At 40.4% G+C, this 20447-nt stretch overlaps 1 protein-coding gene across 1 annotated transcript in view; it reads left to right on the top strand.

Moving 5' to 3' along the window:
• Positions 1–312: 312 nt before the first annotated feature.
• The window catches only part of DNA2 (DNA replication helicase/nuclease 2), a 46790-nt gene continuing 26655 nt past the window's right edge, over positions 313–20447 (top strand). Inside the window, exons 1-12 of the mRNA XM_061635181.1 lie at positions 313–482; positions 1583–1759; positions 3051–3234; positions 4755–4897; positions 5371–5502; positions 8651–8867; positions 13771–13888; positions 16338–16503; positions 17139–17330; positions 17545–17775; positions 19145–19261; positions 19353–19462. Of these exons, the coding sequence (XP_061491165.1) occupies positions 385–482; positions 1583–1759; positions 3051–3234; positions 4755–4897; positions 5371–5502; positions 8651–8867; positions 13771–13888; positions 16338–16503; positions 17139–17330; positions 17545–17775; positions 19145–19261; positions 19353–19462 (1885 nt within the window). The 5' untranslated portion in view covers positions 313–384. The remainder of the gene's footprint in view (positions 483–1582; positions 1760–3050; positions 3235–4754; positions 4898–5370; positions 5503–8650; positions 8868–13770; positions 13889–16337; positions 16504–17138; positions 17331–17544; positions 17776–19144; positions 19262–19352; positions 19463–20447) is intronic.

Raw genomic sequence — 20447 nt, 5'->3', positions numbered from 1 at the left:
GAAATGAAGCGGCCTTCAAACCAGCAAAACTTATTTCTTGAGAAACGACGGGCCACCGTTTTTTAAAAAAGAAAATTCGCTCCTCATATTCCACCACATTCAAAACACCCGGAGAAAAATGCCCTCAAAGTACGAAAGAGTGAGTTTCAATTGCTGCTGCTGCTGCTGCTGCTGCTGCCGCCGCTGCTGCCGCCCCGAAGGGGAGGGAAAAGAGGATTTGTTTAGCGCGCGCAAACAGGGAAAGCAAGAACCTCCACCCCTGGCACCTCATAGGCTAGTGCGGTTGTTGCGCCTGCGCCGTCGCATGTAGGTGTGGCTTAGGGATGGGGGGTTATCAACTCTCCTCCGGGGGTCGGCATTTTGTTTTCTTTTGGCGCGTTCGGTATGGCGGCGAGGCATAAGGCGGAGGCGGAGGTAGAAGAAATAATGCTGGAGGAGCTGATGGAGAGGACTTTCTTTGATGACCCGCCTTTGCTGGAGAGGTGGTTGCCTAGGGTTGAGCAACAAAAGCGCGCGGCTTTTGAGCTATCACTGACTGGGACGTTTCTCTTTCTTCGCCTGATTGTGGGCTTGTCACCTATTCTCTTGTAGATTGGGAGCCTTCTCTTACTGTGTCGAAACTGTGTTAGTTTACGGCAGAGATAAGGAACCTGCGGCGGTAAAGAATCGATGTTGTTGGTCTCCCAGATCTCATCAGCCCCAACCAGCATGGCCAGTGGTCAGGAATGATGGGAGTTGTAGTCTAACAACATCTGGAGGGCTACAGGTTCCCCATCCTTGCCTTAGGCTTATACCAAAGGGATTTTTTTTAAAAAAAATAAGTGGTGTCTCTCAAGAACCTACTTTTGTCGGTTTCAAGACAGCTGTGCTTTTTGTTCCATTGTTAGTAGGGTGACTCAGTTATTTCTTGGAAGCAGGTCTGATAACAATGGTAACAATGGGTGATCAACAATGGATGACTAATTCTGCTTTGTTAATATTCCTCTGAAGCCCCCCCCCCCTTGCAGGCTTACTTCCAATTTCAGGATCTAGTGAAAACGAAGTCAAGAGGGTGGGGAAGAGCTGGTAGAAGGGATATGATAGGTTTGTGAGGGGTTATGATCCCTGGCATAGCCAATAATTCTGTTCTGTAAATGCTCTCCTTCCCCCTGTGTATTATAAGGCAAACATGGGTTTTGGAACCTTGCATTTGTTTTCCATAGTGTTGATCTATATTGTATGTTCCATTGTTAAACAATTTTGAAAGTAATAACTAACATAATTTTTGGTATAGATGAGTATAATAGTAAGAACATTGTCCAGGACTTTCCCTTCGAATTAATATGCAGCCCCACAATACAATACCCAGTTTTATCTGCTTACTAATATGACCAATTAACGTAATATGTTAAATGGTTAGGGAATAACAGACCAATTTTCTGATGGCTGGAAGTGGACAAAAGTAGTGCTACTGTTTTTTTCTGCACTCAATACTCCTGCTTTAATATGTGAAGTAAGGTTCATGGATCTTGCCTTCTGTGACCACAACCCTTATATTATAATGTGTGTCTGACTACTGCATTGTATCTGTATTATCATGCAGCTGTAATTTAAGGTTTCCAAAGAGAATCGTTGGCTTCTCAGATACAGTACTTGGCAGGGGTTTGAACAACAGATACTGTGTTTTACGGGTCCAAGAAAATGGCAATCTTGAGAAATGTCTCACAATCACGGCTTCTTCGCTTGAGGATACTGAGCTGTGCATCTTAAAGCATGACTGGTAACTGCTGTGTAAATGTAGACCCTGTGTGGTGGGCATTATGTTCTTTATGCTTGCTATTGTACAGTTTCTAATTGTGTTAAAAAGTTTAAAAATTAGTTCTATGGAACAAGGGCTTAAAATCTTTCAAATTCCTAGTTGCCCACAAGAATGTCAGTAAGGGGCAGGAAGCCTTTGAGTGGCAACATTCTAGTAAGTAAACAAGTGGTCTCTGAATTTGGCCTGTGACCATTTTGGACAACCTATGTCTACCTGTCATTCATCTGATGTCAGGAACAGAGATCTCTTATCTTGGGTCTAAGCTCCACAGCACTAAGGTCAGATACAAGCTTATCGCAGATCTCAGCTCTGGTGCTTAATGCAAAGATCAGAGATAAGTCTCTGCCAAACTGTCAAAGAGCAGGCAGCATTTTTCTTATGTATAGTTCCACAGTGCTAAAATGAGAGATAATCCTCTACTTGATCGTTGATGGTAAAAGGCAGTAGCAGAGGCATATCTCTAAGCTGAGCTTTGTGGAACTACAGTGCTAAGATGAGAGATGAAACTGCTTGTTCCCACAGGTTGAACTTTAAATCTCCTGATCTTGTACGACATCAGGTAACTGACAAATGGATGACTGCATCTATCTATCAAATATGGTCTATGGGGGTTGGGCCATTTCTCCATCTCATTTTAGATGCTGGGTATTTTGCAGTGCTGTAGCTAGAATTACAGGATGGCATGTTATATATATGAGTTGTACTGCAGAATTTTTATATGAATTAATAATGGTTAAAAAGGGTCTCAAATTTAGTAGTGGCCATGGAATACACAAGACAGAAACCCTTTATCCAAAAAGCCATTTTGAAAAGTTATTTTGAAAAGTCCAAAAGGAAACAAATCAAGAGAAAGCCACTCCCATCTCCAGTTCTGACCATAGCTAGCTGGCAAGGCTTCCAACATGGTTGTTGCACTACAGAATCTTCCCCTACATCATCATAGGATTGATTCCTAAAACGGATATTTTGGGTCACTACTTCTTTATTCAAAGATCCACAACTCTACATCTCTACCCTTCAACTCAACTGTTCACCATAGGTTTACCAGTTTTCACCCATTTTCACTGCCTTTCCATAAGTGGTCTTGGGAAATGTGAGAGGGTGGGTTTTAGTAGGCCTCTGAAAAGTCATAGCTTTCTTTGGAGATTTGATCACCTTTTCTTCCTGGTCTTTTAGATTGATACAGAAATAACATATTTTTTAAAAAATAAATGTGTATCAGTTTTAAAATCTACCCTATATATACTTCTAGGATTTCTGTTCCAGTACATCCTGGGGACATCATTCATCTAGAAGGAGAGTGCAACTCTGGTGTCTGGATAATAGATGCCGACAAAGGATACTTAATTCTGTATCCAGATCTACTGGTTTCTGGCACTACTGTATCAAATAGCATTCGGTGTATGAGGAAAGCTTTACTGAGTGAAAAGTTCAGGGTAGGTTGGAGAAAACACTGCATATTTTAAAATGATTTGATTTTATAGGTGTTGAGAACATCTGTATAAAAGGCATTGTCCAAGTACGATTTTAAATAAGTGATGCAAGTTCATTGGGCAAGGCCTGTCTTGCATGTTTTGAATAGCATCTAGTATATTAAGTACTTCATATATAATAAATGTTATTTCATTTTCATTTTATTAAATTTATATACCACCCATAGCCGAAGCTCCCTGGGCGGTTCACAACAATCAGCATAAAATACAATGAAACACATATTTAAAACAGTTTTTTAAAACTTTAAAATTTAAATTTAAAACATAAACATTTTTACACATACTAAAATGCCTGGGAAAAGAGGAAAGTTTTAACCTGGCGCCGAAAAGATAGTAATGTCGGCGCCAGGCGTACCTCGTCAGGAATGTTATAAATAACATTATACCAGTAGAGGGATTCAGAATCTTTAGATTACATTTGTTTTAATGCTTCTGCAAGGTGTGGTTTTTATTAACTCCATCTGCCATGAAGGCTGTGAACTTTTTGTTGGTTTCAGACCCGGCAGCAGTCTGTCACACCTTCACAGCCTTCCTATGTGACTACTCTAATATTCTGTATGAAAAATTGCCTTAAAGGAATAACTTCAAAATCTTCAGCTGATATGTGGAAACCTGTCTGGGTTGATACGTTTGGGTCAATGAAAGCTTGGTGTCTGCGTTGGCTTCTTATTTTCTTCTGGGTACTAGATTTGACCTGCAAAAGCATAAAAGGCTTAGGGATTTTAAGATCTGCCTGCTCTATTTACTTTAGTGGTCAGCTAAGAATCTCTTAAAAGGGCTTTTGGGGTATTTTATGAAGACATGCAAAGAGGTATTTTGCCAAATGCTTCCTTTTGGACTGAGTCAGCATTCTCTGGAGTTGAGGCGAGATGACTATTTAAATGTGTGTTTTTCTGGTATATTTATATATGTGTAACAATGCATTTTTTTAGTGTTCAACTTTTGTAAACCACCTTGAGGTTAAGTGATTGGGTGGGAAACAAACTTAAAATCCCCCAGGGTATGGTCTGAAGGCACATGAGGCCAACACTTTGCTGAAGCTTGCAAGTCTTAGTCTGCACAGTGTTTGGCTGGATGACTGCCTGGGAACCACATGTCTGTCATCTTTGGTTCCATGATGCAAGAAAGGTGGGATGTAAATGTAATAAAATAAAAATGAAATAAAATAATTGATGAACTGTAAATAGCTTATATTCAACTAAGAAACACTTCCTTATTTATGTCACAACTGTTATGCTGGTGCTGTCTTTGAATTTAACATTCCTTGTTTACAGCACAATCCTATGAATCTTTACCCAGAAGCAAGTCCCACTCTGGTGGAATTTACTCTTTAGCAAGTGTGTGTAGGATTGCACTCTTAGTACGGGTTTTTTATTGGAGTGGGATGTTACTGAATAAACGCTGTATCTTACATATGTGCAGTGCTCATACATTTCTGTAAAAAATTTGGGGGTGTTTTTCAGAGACGTGATCCTGGTTCACATCCAATGCTAATAGGCACAATCCTTCATGAAATTTTCCAGAAAGCAGGAACAAATTTTACACAAGAGAAACTGCAAGACATCGCCTTCTCTGTAGTTCATGGACCAAAGTATCTAAAAGAGCTGTAAGTGTTAGATGTAAGAGAGGAAGTGGACAGTATGCAGTTCTCTTAAGAACTTAATATTTTCTTAGCTTTAGTGCTTCGCACAGGCCACATTACGCTGTCATAGCAAAGATTGCTTTTGTGGTTTTACCTGTTTGTCGATATGATTGCTTCTTGAGGATGGTTAGGACTGCTTCTGTGGATGAAGTGCATTGTGTGAACCTGCCATAATTGTTTCATAACATACAGATGTTACAGTGTAACAATTTTTTTAAGCATAGTAATTCATTTACATGTCCTTTTTATACTTCTGTGCTACACTTTGGTAGCATAGTCTAAACATGTGGGTAGCTGCATATTCTTCTCTGACGGACCACAAATAAAAGATAGATATCTGTACCTTGGAGATGTTTCCCATTATCTTCTTTCATATTTTCTTATTCTTCTATCTACCATGCAGTATTTAACATGCTTTCCTCCTTTCCCTTCTGCAGGTACCAGTTAAATCTGAAACAGAATGATATAATGCAAGAGATAGAAGAGTATTTCCCCTCTTTTATTAAATGGGCAGAAGAATTCATATACAAACAAGCCCATGTTGGCCAACATAACATGCAACTTAAATGGTAAGAAACTGTTCACAATGCATACATACGTGGACTGCCTTCAAGTCGATCCTGACTTATGGCTACCCTATGTTATTTATTTATTATTTGATTTATATCCCACCCTTCCTCCCAGCAGGACCCTCAGGCGGCAAACAAAAGCACTAGAAACACTTTAAAACATCATAAAAACAGACCTTGAAATACATTAAAACAAAACAACTTTAAAAACATTTTTTTAAAAAGCTTAAAGACATCTTTTTAAAAAAGGGTTAAACAAAACAAAACAAAAACATTGTTTAGGGGGGAAAGGGTTAAAAAAACGTTAAAAAGCAATTCCAACACAGACGCAGAAAATGAATAGGGTTTTCATGGTAAGCAGTATTCAGAGGGGGTTTACCATTGTCTCCCTCTGAGGCTAGTCCTCCCCAGCTGCCTAGGGCCTGCTCAGCTTGCCACAGCTGCACAAGCCAGCCCCTTCCTTGTCCGCAACTGCCAGCTGGGGGGCAACTGGGCTCCTTGGGACTATGCAGGTTGCCCACGGCTGCATGAGTGGCAGGGCACGTCACCCCTGAGCCACTCACTGTTACAAAGTTTTCTTGCCAGTGCTATAGGTTCACCTTCTTAGCTGTTTCAGAATTGTAGGATCTTAGGACTGGAAAGTACAAAAAATAAATCGTGCACTGCAACCCCATACCAACTAAACTGGGATTTCAGACTTCCTGTCACAGATTCTAGGGCACTTTTAAATAACATGCTGGAAAAAATTTAGTGTGTTAGATAGAGAATTGCCCTTTTGCAAAAAGAAGTGCTCTTTTCATTCATGGAAAGGAGGCATCCAGTGGAGGCCCCGCCAGCAAAAGGAAAAGAGATTTTCTCCAATTTCACCTTTGCTCTGTGAACATTCTCCCCTCCACCCAGTCTGGCTTCCCACACTGTTCTGGAGGGTTTCCTCCAGAGCAGATTTTTGGGAGATGCATGGGGAAGAAGGAATGGCAAAATTCCCTCCTTCCCTTCCTCTATTCCTCCTCTGTCCAGCAGAGTTCTCAAGGGAACTGTGGACCCAACCTAGGCCTTTTAGTTCTTAATTTTTCTTTCTTTCACCCCTAAAAACTGGTTCCATGCTTGTTCTGGTTGTTCAATGTTCCCAACCACATCAAAGCTATAAGAGAATTGTAAAATTCTTCAAGAGACTTACTGAGAAACAAAATTTATTTTTTGTGTCATTGAGATCACTCCTGTGCAATTTTATTATCAAAACCATGCTACGAGTGTGTTAATTCTTACTTTTTAAGATGTATTTGCATATTCATAAATGCAGAATGGGAACAAAGAATACATAAGTAGCACTGCTTGGAAAATATGGTTGAAATATTAAAAATTGTAGCATGTTGCTCTTTGGCTTCTGTTACCTAAAACCTAATTAAAAATGCACATATTGTTACTACTATTTTTAGTATTTCAAGTCCAGGTATCCTTCTGGGAAGACTGGCTGAGTTGGGAGTGGGAGGGACTGCATGGCGGTGGTTCTGCTCCTACTTGGCTGGTCAGCTCCATAAGGTGGTGCTTGGGGAACATTGCTCAGCACTCTGGACTCCAGTCTGCGGTTCCGCAGGGGTCAGTTCTGTCCCCCATGCTGTTCAACATCTACATTAAACCATTAGGTGCAGTCATCCGGAGCTTTGGATTGCGTTGACATCAGTATGCTGATGACACGCAGCTCTATTTCTCCTTTTCATCTTCTTCAGATGAGGCTGTCAATGTGCAGAACCAGTGCCTGGCTGTGACAATGGGCTGGATGAGGGCTAATAAACTGAGGCTCAATCCAGACAAGACTGAGATGCAGCTAGTGGGTGGTTGTTCTGACCGGATGGTGGATGTCCAACCTGTCCTGGATGGGGTTGTGCTCCCCCTGACGGAGCAGGTTCATAGCTTGGGGGTTCTCCTAGAACCATCTCTGTCACTTGAGGCTCAGGTAGCCTCAGTGGCACGGAGTGCCTTCTACCAACTCCAGTTGGTGGCCCAGCTATGCCCCTATCTGGACAGGGATAACCTGGCTTCAGTTGTCCATGCTCTGGTAACCTCCAAGTTAGATTACTGCACTGCGCTCTATGTGGGGCTGCTTTTGAAGACAGTTCGGAAACTGCAGCTTGTGCAAAATGCAGCGGCCAGATTGGTAACAGGAACCAGACAGTTCGAACATATAAAACTGATTCTGGCTTGCATTGGCTGCCTGTATGTTTCTGAACTTGATTCAAGGTGCTGGTTTTAACCTATAAAGCCTTACATGGCTTGGAACCACAATACCTGATGGAACGCCTCTCCCGACATGCACCCACCTGTACACTATGCTCAACATCCAAGGCCCTCCTCAGGGTGCCTACTCCGAGGGAAGTTGGGAGGCTGGCAACAAGGGAGAGGGCCGCCTTAGTGGTGGCCCCTAAATTATGGAATGGTTTTTCTGACAAGGTGCACCTGGCACCAACACTGTTATCTTTTCTGTGCCAGGTCAAGACTTTCCTCTTCTCCCAGGCATTTTAGCATGTGTTTTTAAATGGCTTTGTAAAAATGTGTTTTTAAATGTGTATATTTGTTTTTAATGTTTTTAATTGTTGTAAACCGCCCAGAGGGCTTCGGCTGTGGGGCAGCATACAAATGAAATAAATAAATAAATAAATAAGTCTCTTCCCGTGGCTTGTTCACTATAGCTATTGAAAGTGGCTATCAATCAGGTTAGATAATTTGTATACACAAATTTCTTGCTTTTATACAAGACATGGTCAACGTCTTTTGTATATCAACTGAATTTCAGCAGATGTCACTTTTTCAACCTGTCATGATTCACATATTTTGCTGCACGTTCTGCAGTTGCTTGAATTCCTTGTTGTGTTGACCCCAAAAATCTGGCTGAGGTATTTCAGCTGACTTTGTGAATGGAATCATTTTTCTCACATGAAAGAATAGAAGAGTTACAGTTCTGTTGTTTAGAAGCATTAGCTTTAAAAAGTAATGTGTTGTTTCAACCTTCTGTTTTAAGGAATATGGAAATGCGAGTCCTTTAAATAATTAAGTGGACTTTGCACCTTCAAGTACAGATTTAAGGAAAGCTAGCTCTTTGTTTTCCAAGCTAAACAATTCCAGTTAATACACTTAATTTGTTTTCTGATAGGCCAAGAGATAATGAAGATGACTCTTTTTGCACTGTGAAAGTTACAGAAATCCTGGATGTTGAGGAGAACATCTGGTGTCCCAGGTTTGGCTTAAAGGGCAAGATTGATGTTACAGCTGGTGTAACAATTAACCGCAGATCTAGAACTCAATCCAAGATAATGCCGCTGGAGCTTAAAAGTGGCAAAGAATCTAACTCTATAGAGCACAGAAGTCAGGTAAAGATAGGAATATATATAAAGAATTGTAATAATTAATTTTAAAGGATTCCTGAAAGGCAGTGATTGAATAGCATTTTAAAATTTCTTTGGGTGTACTTGTTCTTAATTAAATAGGTTTTTATTTTATTTTTAATAATATTGTACTTCATTGTTTGGTGTTCTAAGATCTTTTGGGAGAAAGGGTGGGAATGAAATTTAGTAAATAATAATAATAAATCTACATAGAAGAGTAGCTGAGCTAGTCTGTTCCAACAGAGTTTTGTGGCAGCCTAAGGAAGGAACTGAGTTGAGCATTTGACTTGTTGGGTCCTTTCCCAAAGACTACAATTGAGGCAGCCACTGATTTTAGGGGAAGTGCTCTAAATGAAGTGGTCAATACATGTCTGGCTAAACACTCCTTAGGGTCTAGGAGACCTACTCTGTGGCGATGTTGCTAGTGAGGAATTATAATTCTGTCAACATAGCATCTGTTCAGCAGAACTACTCTGGAAAATTAAAAAACTCATACAGCGACTTCTTACTGAGCATGTGGATCATTGGTAGCCTGTTGTGACATCTATTCTGACTACCCACCCACCCCATTTCTGTGCTGGAAGATACCTCTGTCAGCGGCAGTTGCTTAGATGAGTATCAGTTGAGTTTGGCTGAGGATGCTGACAAAGCGCATGCTCAACCCTTGCCTTCTTGGCTGGAAGGTTGTCTAGCATAGGCAGCATGGTGGTTAATGTATCTTTCATGGACGAGTGCCACTTGTTGCCTTGAAGCAATGGTGAGGCCCTCCTTAAGAAACGTTCTTTCTATCTTTCTGACTGACAATCACAGGCTTATTTCTAAGTTGTCTTTTATGGGCAAATATATGAGTGGGTGGTTGGCTAGGCATCTTTAGACTCTTAGATGAAGGTTATTATTTTGTCCATATCAATCTTGTCTTGAAATGGAAATATTCTTGGTTGCCACATAAATAATGGGGAGCATGGCCCTCTTTATTTTCAATACCAACAACTGTAGTGTCCTTCTGGAACACTTGTCAGGGTTGGGAGTTGGAGGGCACTGATCCACAGTTGCTCCAGAAGGTGATGCTGCTAGACAGTTGGTCCGTGTGACGCCCTTCCCTGGCTCTCCCTGTCAGGTTCCTACCTGCTCGTGGTTACTGCCTGTCTCTAGGCACCACCAGGGACTCCACCAGTCCGGACTGTCCTTTATTTTATTTTTTCTCTCCCCGCTCTAGCACAGATCTCAACAGATCCCCCTGCTAGGCAACCACCAGTCACGTCCTAATACTAGTATTCCCAGAGACTCTGAATACTGGTATTGTTATTCTCTTCACCGCTGCCACCATTTGTTACAGTTCCCCTTCAGCCTTGGTCATTACCTTACCCTCCCTTCTGGTCTGTGAAACCCCAGCCAAGGATCAGGCCTTTGGTAAACCAAATTAAGTATTTATTAAAGATAACAAAGCTAACAAGATTAACAAGATTTCTTCTTAAGGCACATAAGCATATGGTTTTACTCAATACTAATCCGAACTCCACCCCCCTCCTTCTCCACTCTCTCCTGGCAAACAGCTCTCTCAAACCCCACCAAGCAACCCACTCTATCTCTTCTCCCCCCAGATTCCACTTTCACTCTTCCTTTTATACGTTCAGCCATTTTAAACACTCAGCCAATCATCTAGCATTCTACTGCCCATTCACTCCCCCTCCTCTTTCACTCCACTTACCATGTATCTTCTAAACAACCAACACTTACCATATATACATTAATATAGGAACATCACAGTCCTCCCCATGGGAGTTGTTTTGCATGGTTCCTTGGGGTTCAGATGGATCTCCCATGTTCCTTAACATCTACATGCAACCATTGTCTGAAGTTTTCATTGGTAGGCTGATGACGCTGAACTCCTCGTTTTCATCATATCCAGGTGTTCTGTTGGTAGCTTCCCTGAGATAGTTTCTGAGATCACTGGTGGACTGAATGAGGGTGAATAAACTTAAGCCCAGTCTAGACAAAACAGAGTTGATGATAGTAGGAGCTCAATGCACTGGCTAGATGGAGAAATACCAGTCCTGGTTTGTGGGCATATCTTAAGGGGCAAGTTTGTAGCTGGAGGGGGGCGGATCCTGGATTCCTAGATAGTGGCTGTGTATACACCATATATTTAAAGCACATCCCCCACCGCTACAAAGAATCATGGGAATTGTAGTTTGTTACGGGTGCTGGGAATTGTAGTTCTGTGAGGGGTAAACTACAGTTCCCAGAATTCTGGAGGGGGTGTGCTTTAAATGTATGGTGTGTACGCAGCCAGAGTCTGGCCTGGGGTGGTGTTTACTACCTTTGGTTGTTGGTTTCCTGTGCTTGCTGATGAAAGAGAGAAACCTGGATGCTGTCATTCATGTCCTTGTAACTCCAGATTGGGTTACTATAAGAACATAAGAAGAGCCTGCTGGATCAGGCCAGTGGCCCATCTAGTCCAGCATCCTGTTCTCACAGTGGCCAACCAGGTGCCAGGGGGAAGCCCGCAAGCAGGACCCGAGTGCAAGAACACTCTCCCCTCCTGAGGCTTCCGGCAACTGGTTTTCAGAAGCATGCTGCCTCTGACTAGGGTGGCAGAGCACAGCCATCATGGCTAGTAGCCATTGATAGCCCTGTCCTCCATGAATTTGTCTAATCTTCTTTTAAAGCCATCCAAGCTGGTGGCCATTACTGCATCTTGTGGGAGCAAATTCCATAGTTTAACTATGCGCTGAGTAAAGAAGTACTTCCTTTTGTCTGTCCTGAATCTTCCAACATTCAGCTTCTTTGAATGTCCACGAGTTCTAGTATTATGAGAGAGGGAGAAGAACTTTTCTCTATCCACTTTCTCAATGCCATGCATAATTTTATACACTTCTATCATGTCTCCTCTGACCCGCCTTTTCTCTAAACTAAAAAGCCCCAAATGCTGCAACCTTTCCTCGTAAGGGAGTCGCTCCATCCCCTTGATCATTCTGGTTGCCCTCTTCTGAACCTTTTCCAACTCTATAATATCCTTTTGGAGATGAGGCGACCAGAACTGTACACAGTATTCCAAATGCGGCCGCACCATAGATTTATACAACGGCATTATGATATCGGCTGTTTTATTTTCAATACCTTTCCTAATTATCGCTAGCATGGAATTTGCGTTTTTCACAGCTGCCGCACACTGGGTCGACATTTTCATCGTGCTGTCCACTACAACCCCGAGGTCTCTCTCCTGGTCGGTCACCGCCAGTTCAGACCCCATGAGCGTATATGTGAAATTAAGATTTTTTGCTCCAATATGCATAATTTTACACTTGTTTATATTGAATTGCATTTGCCATTTTTCTGCCCATTCACTCAGTTTGGAGAGGTCTTTTTGGAGCTCTTCGCAATCCCTTTTTGTTTTAACAACCCTGAACAATTTAGTGTCATCAGCAAACTTGGCCACTTCACTGCTCACTCCTAATTCTAGGTCATTAATGAACAAGTTGAAAAGTACAGGTCCCAATACCGATCCTTGAGGGACTCCACTTTCTACAGCCCTCCATTGGGAGAACTGTCCGTTTATTCCTACTCTCTGCTTTCTGCTTCTTAACCAATTTCTTATCCACAAGAGGACCTCTCCTCTTATTCCATGACTGCTAAGCTTCCTCAGAAGCCTTTGGTGAGGTACCTTGTCAAACGCTTTTTGAAAGTCTAAGTACACTATGTCCACTGGATCACCTCTATCTATATGCTTGTTGACACTCTCAAAGAATTCTAATAGGTTACTGAGACAGGACTTTCCCTTGCAGAAGCCATGCTGGCTCTGCTTCAGCAAAGCTTGTTCTTCTATGTGCTTAGTTAATCTAGCTTTAATAATACTTTCTACCAGTTTCCCAGGGACAGAAGTTAAGCTAACTGGCCTGTAATTTCCGGGATCCCCTCTGGATCCCTTTTTGAAGATTGGCGTTACATTTGCCACTTTCCAGTCCTCAGGCACGGAGTAGGACCCAAGGGACAAGTTACATATTTTAGTTAGCAGATCAGCAATTTCACCTTTGAGTTCTTTGAGAACTCTCGGGTGGATGCCATCCGGTCCCGGTGATTTGTCAGTTTTTATATTGTCTATTAAGCCTAGTAATTAAGCCTAGTAATGCCTACTGTAATGTTGTTTTATGTGCTTGCCCTTGAAGATGATTCAGAAATTTCGACTGGTACAGAGCATGGCTGCAGGATTCTTGACAAGAATAAACTTGACTTATTTTTAAACATCTGTATTGGTTTCCATTCTTTTTCTGGACCCACTTCAAGGTTCTGGTTTTAATTTTTAAAGTCTTTAATGCTTTGTGTTCTGATTTATCTTCAGGCGCACTTTCTCCTATATGATCTCCCTTAAGATCAGCCTTTGAGGCTGTTCTAGACGTTGTATACTTTTTGGATGCAGGACTTTTTTTTTTCTTTGTGGTGTCCAAGGAACATATTTTGAGAAGCCTTTCTTCTGTTGCTGAAAGGAGAAAACTGGAGAGGGTAGAAGGGAGAATAGCAGCAGCCAAGTCTGATTGACAGGCTCTAGTCCTATCCATATTGTGCTAAATGTATAACGGGTGATTTCTGTGAATACCTTCATAGTGACAATGGGCTTGACTTTTTGAGCAGAAATCCCTTGTATGCCATGATTGTGTAGTGGTGTTAGTGGGGCTATAGTTTCCTCAGCTCTGACATCTGCATTGGTGGTCTTGATGTATCCTTTGTGTGGATATTTGCTGGTGTGGATAATCTGTATGCTTTGTGGTGGTGGATGTATTGTGGGTAATTACTTTGGTAAGAAAGGCTTTAAAGAAAAAGTGGTGCAACTTTATTCAGATGACACAGACATTTAAGATTCCATTTTAATAGGTTTTGATTTTTTCCCCAGGTAGTTTTGTACTCACTGTTGTGCCAAGGGAGGCGAGTTGATCCTGAAGCTGGATTTCTCCTTTATCTTAAAACTGGGAATATGTTTCCTGTACCTGGAAATCGTATGGATAGAAGAGGTAATTTGGGGGCTTGGAAAAATTCTTGGACAGATATGCACTTAGAATATTTTGACCCCATTTTTCAACAATACAAACTTCAAGGTGGCTGTCATCATACAATTCAATAATAAAAAGAAGTAAAACAGATGAAGCAGAATTCAACAGTTTAATTGTTTTCCTCCCCCCCCTTTACTATCTTTCACCAAAAGATCAATGTATGTATGTGACTTGTTAGTCCCTTGTTACCCAAAGGTCTCAAAATTACTTACAACACACTTAAAAACATAAGCATAAATATATTATACAATTTTTTTCAAACTGGATGTAAACAAAACAGATTTAACTTGGGACTTTCTCTTTGCCAATGCCAAGTGAAATTGTATTTAACTGAGTCCTAATCAGAGTAGGCCCATTGAAATTAATGAACCTAAGTTAGTCATGTCAATTAACTTCCGTTGGTCTACTACAAGTAGGACTAGCATTGAATACCACCCACTGTCTATGTGGAGGTCATTCTAGAACGTGGGTCCTGCCACTGAAAAGGCTCTGCCTCTGATAGCCACTTACCTAGCCACTGAAGGAGGGGACTCAAACAAAACCTAACTGTTTCATGTAGATAGTAAATGTTATGTAGGACAGAATAGAATCATGAAGAATCTCACAGCATAAATAGCATCACCGTGCTGAATCTACACTCTAGGTGTGACTAAACATGGTGTCTCCAGTTTACATCCCATATAGATGGTCTAGAACAGCGTTACCCAACCTTTTTCGACCCAACGCCCCGTTGCAAAATCTTTTTGTGCCCAACGCCCCCCTCAGATTAAGTATATGCCAATGCTTCCTATTCTTCCCTTAAAATATGAGTAATGCATAAAAGGTATTTTCAATGATTATCACTGATCGTTTTTATCATGCCTTTTTATTGCACTTAGATTACATATTGAATTCTTAATATGATTTATTAATACACATACATAGTTATAGAAAAGTAAATAAAATGAGATATATTATAAAATACTAGTGTGATCCTTGAGCTTGATGAGTTTTGGCTAACTTCACAATATCTGGAGTATACTTGGATAGTAATAGTCTTAAGTCACCACGACTAAAAATATCCAAACGGTTTTGATTCTTCACTAGTATGCGATTCACTGCACTAAATCCTAACTAATTAAGTCCACACAGTATGAACCAATAGAATACACTGTGTTACTTAACAACAAACTCATTCAGTTTACCAGCATTGTTTTGTTAAACAAGTTCATTTAAACATCACAGAAACAACAGGTAGCGAGTGTGTCCCATGAAGAAAACCAGCAAATAACTGACTGTCTGCATCACCCGTTTGCGCACGGCACTCATCCGTTGGAAGAATGCGCCCTCCACCAATACACCCAGCTTATCAAACACTCTCTCGTGATTGGTTCCAACATCCCTCAAGACAGCATCGGAACATTACCTAGTGCCGGGGCGTGGCTAATATCCCCATTCCTTGATATGACACTGGCCGCTATTCAGAATTTCTTTACTAAAGAGCACACACTATTTATAGTGTTATTTCCATAAATTGAGAGTATTAAATACATTCTAACTGGATAAAACAGTTTAAAAATTAATGATTTGTGTATTAAATAAAATTAAACTTAAATGCTTCAACTGTTGCATCAGACCGCCAAATGTCAATGCCCCCCTAATGAACCCAGACGCCCCCCTAAACTTTGTAGTCATGCCAATGCCCCCATGAAAGGCTGTAACGCCCCCTAGGGGGGCGCTACCGCCCACATTGGGAATCGCTGGTCTAGAAGGATACCGTGGTTGATTCCAGGAGAATCAATAGGATTACCAACCCTGGAAAAATTCAGAAAAAACACTTTTTCCCCAAAGTCTTTTTTTCTTTAAAAAAAGCAGCTTCCCTCCCCTCCTCATTTTTTCTGGGCTTTCCGATCTCTAACACCTGTCCTGTATTTCTCTCAGAATAGGTTGTCTACCAGGACAGTTAAGGTGATTTTGACCTGTAACTGGGCTGTCTCAGATTGAAATAGATCTACATAATCTTTGTGATCCAGAAATGTCTGTAGTTATGCTGCTACCCATCTGACATTGACATTTCTAAAATATTATAATATTAGATATAGATGAATTCTTCATTCCATGAGTGGTTGGTATTGTCCCTTAAAGCACTAGTAAACATTGCTGATGCAAGGTATTCTGAATTAAAACTAATACTATTTTATGCTTTATGGGAAGACCCCATGTAGAAAAGTATTTTTAATGAATAAACTTACTTCAGTTCTTGATGATTCAGTTTTGTTTTTGATGATTTTGGTTTATTTGGATGAATTCATTGTGACTAATTCATGTGCTAGAAGAGCATGAATAACCAAGTTTTTGCTGTGGTTTTTTCCTTTAGCTTTGAAACGTAAAAGAATCTGGACATCATTTTTTGTTTTTTTCTCCTCTGCAGAACTGATCAAACTAAGAAATGAGCTGGCCTTCTATTTGCTTCATACCACATGCAAATCTGATATAGGCAAGGAGTTGACGCAGCTTGCATCTTTGCCTCCTTTGATTACTGATAGTCAAGCATGCAGCTATTGCTCTCAAAAGGTGAACTGTGCACTTTATAGCAGGTAAATTATTTTTAAAGAGCTTGATTTATTCCTGGCTTTTTGCAAATTGATTTCAATTCAAAATGGCTGATGCAGTGGTTTCATTAAGGTTTAATTTCTACACCACACTTTTGGTTAAGGCTATACCAGATACAGGTGTGATATATTTGATTTATTCCTTCCATACAATTCCAAGACTATATCTGCAATTTAGCATTTTTACAGACTGGTGCCAAAATGGATGCAAACAAAGGCTTGGGTGACCTGCTTAATGTGTATAATTATTCCCTCCAATGTATGTTAATGTATTTTTGTACCATGCTGTGTTGTGCTTAATCTAATTTTCCAGCTATGAAGCAGGAATGTAAATGTGCCCTAAATGTGATTGGTTCTGTGATAGAGCATGCTAAAAGGGTAGCACAACAAAGCAAAGAGAACCTCTTGACAAAATCCAGAGAAAGCGATAGAAGTAGATTTTCACAGAGTGGAATGATGCAGTTGCATCACTGCAAGTCTTAAGAATTTGTCTGAAGATTGCTACAATTGGAAGAAGTCTGTGCTATATCTATGAAGTTTCTCTAGAACAAAAAGCCCTTATCACAAGCAATCTGTTATAATTGAAATTAAAAGAGGATTCATGTTGGGTTCTGTTTTAGGGCTGTAGAACAGCAACAAGGTAGCTTAATTCCTCCAGATGTAGTTGCTGCTGTGGAAAATGAGACCCAGCATCTGAAACCCTCGCACCTGGCGTATTTCCACCTCTGGTATCTGATGCTAACCTTGGAGTCGCAACATAAAGATGGAAAAAAGGGGTTTAGAAACATATGGATGATATCTGCTGCAGAAAGGTAAAACAAGATATTACTATCCTTGATTTTGTAGGGCCATTTTCAAACTTAGCTATTGAAATTGCTTTCATCAAGTTTTTAATAAAATAATAAGGGCGTAACATTTAGATGAAATATCTTAAGTTTCCTTAATGATCAAATTATAATGTTGTATGGGCTAGCAACTGTGTAGTATGAGTTTTCCCTAACTACATTTTGTTCTTAATTTTTGTAGAGAGAAACATGGAGATTGCATTGGAAATATGATCAGGATGGAATGTGTACAGGAGGTTTCTGATGGACTGTATTTACACTGGTTCCAGCGTACAAATGATTCTATGCCTGTAACAACTCTGATGGTAGGAGACAGAGTTGTTGTAAGTGGTGAAGACAGCACTTTGCTTGGCTTGTCAACTGGCTATGTTCAAGAGGTCAACAGGTCCAAAATCTCCTGCTTACTGGATAGGTAACACAAGGCAAAAATGTTTAGTACTTTGCTTGTCAGGATAGTTCATGTAATATTATTTTATTTGAGAAAGTAGTTTGTGGTTTCCTTCATACCTAATAGAAAATCTTACCCCACACCCAACCTTTTCAAATACTGATGTTGCTGCCAGTATTACACTGTAGGTATATATATAGCATTTCGAAAGTAGCATAAGTAAAAAATGGACTTCCACCCCAAGAAATTTAAAAACCTTAATTTAGTATTTTGAAAGGGGGAGGTAGTTGGGATAGTAGTGATGGAAGAGACAAGTGTAACAAAGCAATGAAGAGAGGGGAGGAAAAAAAGGAATAAGGGTTGAATGTAAGTAAATTCTGTATTTACTGCTAATAAATATGGCAGACATGGAATTTATTTATATGCCGCTTTTTATATGCCCAAAGCAGCTTACAACAAACATTCAGAATACAAAGCACAAAACATAACAGAATTCAAATAGAACAAAACCCAACAATTTTAACAAGCAAAATAAATTCAATATTACAAAATAATCTAGATTTAAATGCATAAATACAAAGCAAGAAAGAAAGCTAACAGACGGTAGAGCTCCAGGTGCTCATCTTGTTGTACTCCAAGGAGCTTCAGCAGCTAGGCTTAAGTATAATTCAGAGGGGAGGTTCCTCTCACCAGGCTAAATGGCTTATAGCTGGCTCCCTCTTATTTTCTCCAGAGGAGACTAACAGCAGCAAAAGGGCAATGACGGTAAGTCCTCTTCCCCAGTCTCCTGGAAGTTCCAGCTGCTGGTGCAGGTCTTGCTGCTATCACACTAACACGTTGCGTTGATCTGTCTCATAGTGACATTGGCAGATCTTTATGGTATATTTATTTGCCTGCTTGCCTTGTTGAAGGCTGAATTTGTTGGTTCTGACTATCAGGTTGGTTCTTGAGCTTCCACTGAAGTGGGAGGGGGCTATTTCACACCAGTTCAGTTCATGGTATGTGCAGCTGTCCTACAAACAATGTGGTGGCTTGTTTGTAAAATGTATTTATGCATGTGTCAAGTTTCTGTTATACAAATGCATGTACCTGGATGGACTTTTGTCTCCCTGATGCATGTACTGACAAATGTAAAACACGCATTGGCACTGTATAATGCAGCCATACTTGGTTCTCTTCAGATGTTTTGAACAACTACTCCCATCAGCTCCAGCCAGCGTGGCCAACGATTGGGGATGATGGAATTGTAGTCAAAATTATCCAAGTTGGGGAAGGATGGACAAAAATAGGAAAAGAAGTCTTTAGGCTTGTCAAACTTTATTGTATGTCTTCTGTGTGAGCAAATGAGGAATTCAAGCTGCTCAGCATCTGACTATTTTTTTCTGTCTTCCAGGAACTTGTCACATCTCCCAAAGGACACTATATTTAGGCTAGATCATGAAGAAGGAGACTTTGGCATAGATGCTCCTTTAGGAAACCTTTCTAAATTAATGCAAAATTCTCCTGCCGGGTTTGTTCACATTGATTTTAATTCCATACTTAAAGTTTCTAGAAATGCGTTCTCAGTTTTTACTTCCCTTCTCAATCCCTTCCTCTTTTAGTGAAAGGCTTCGTAATTTAATAATAGACTTTCAGAAACCACAGTTCATTCGACATTTGAGCTCTGTCCTTCCTTCAGAAGCAAAGGAAACTGTTGCAAACATTCTGAAAGGTACAGTAGATGCATTTTTTAACAACAAACTCATATAAAGTCTGATTCTATTTAGAAAATTGTATTTTCTGCTTAAAGATTCAGTGACAAAACATTATGACTGAAAATACGCAAGGACACTGGAACCCATACATTTTCAACAATCGGCCCATTGAAAGATAAAATAATCTTCAGTTGTTCAAGCTGTATTAAATGCTGACTTTGCTGGATAGAGCAGGATTGATGTAATGCAATCGTTCATTTATAGCCAGGCAAATCCCAAAGGCTCGGAGCATGTAAGAACATCTGACTTGACTCTCGCAACCACCCTGTAAAGTCGGTTAATATTGTGTGCACATACATGCATCCACCTTTTGTCAGAGGACCCCAGGACAAATTACAATTTTTAAAATACATAAATGCAATACAGAATTCATTTAAAGCTCCCTCAATCTGCCCTTCAGTGAGTCAGTGACTGAGCTAGAGTTTGAAGCCAGATCCATGCTCAACTCTCTTAGTGAAAATTAGATAGATGTGTGTGATAGTCTGTTTTAGGGAATACTGTGTGTCGGGGAAGGCAGGTTCCCATGCGGGCAGAGGAGGATTATTTATTGAGTTCATTAACAATTTAAAACGTCCTAGATTGATCAAACATTTTGAATTTCACCTGCAATCAAATAAAGAACCAATGCACACTTGATGGTGGCATGCCTCTTCCTGTTGTTAGAAGTTTTCTGTTGACTTTTCAAGATGAGCTCTGCTGCAGTAATGTAGCATTGAGATTTAAAACAACATTGCAAGCAAGTCCACAAAAAGATACAAACACTTCTGCTATTGGGGTCTTCTCTGGATACCTTTTCCTTAGCCAGATGTGGCATAGGGATTGCCTTACAGAAGTAACTTCCCGTTTACAAAGGTTCCTTTGCCTGGAGGCAATTTTTACTTGCCATAGGTGAGTTGCAGTTTAGAAGCCCAGGTTCAAAATGTATGATCAGTGAATTCTGAA

Source organism: Rhineura floridana, chromosome 7 (assembly GCF_030035675.1).
Source record: "Rhineura floridana isolate rRhiFlo1 chromosome 7, rRhiFlo1.hap2, whole genome shotgun sequence".
Classification (NCBI taxonomy): Eukaryota; Metazoa; Chordata; class Lepidosauria; order Squamata; family Rhineuridae; genus Rhineura; species Rhineura floridana.
Note: the sequence above shows the minus strand (reverse complement) of the source record. Positions and strands in the feature narration are given on the sequence as shown.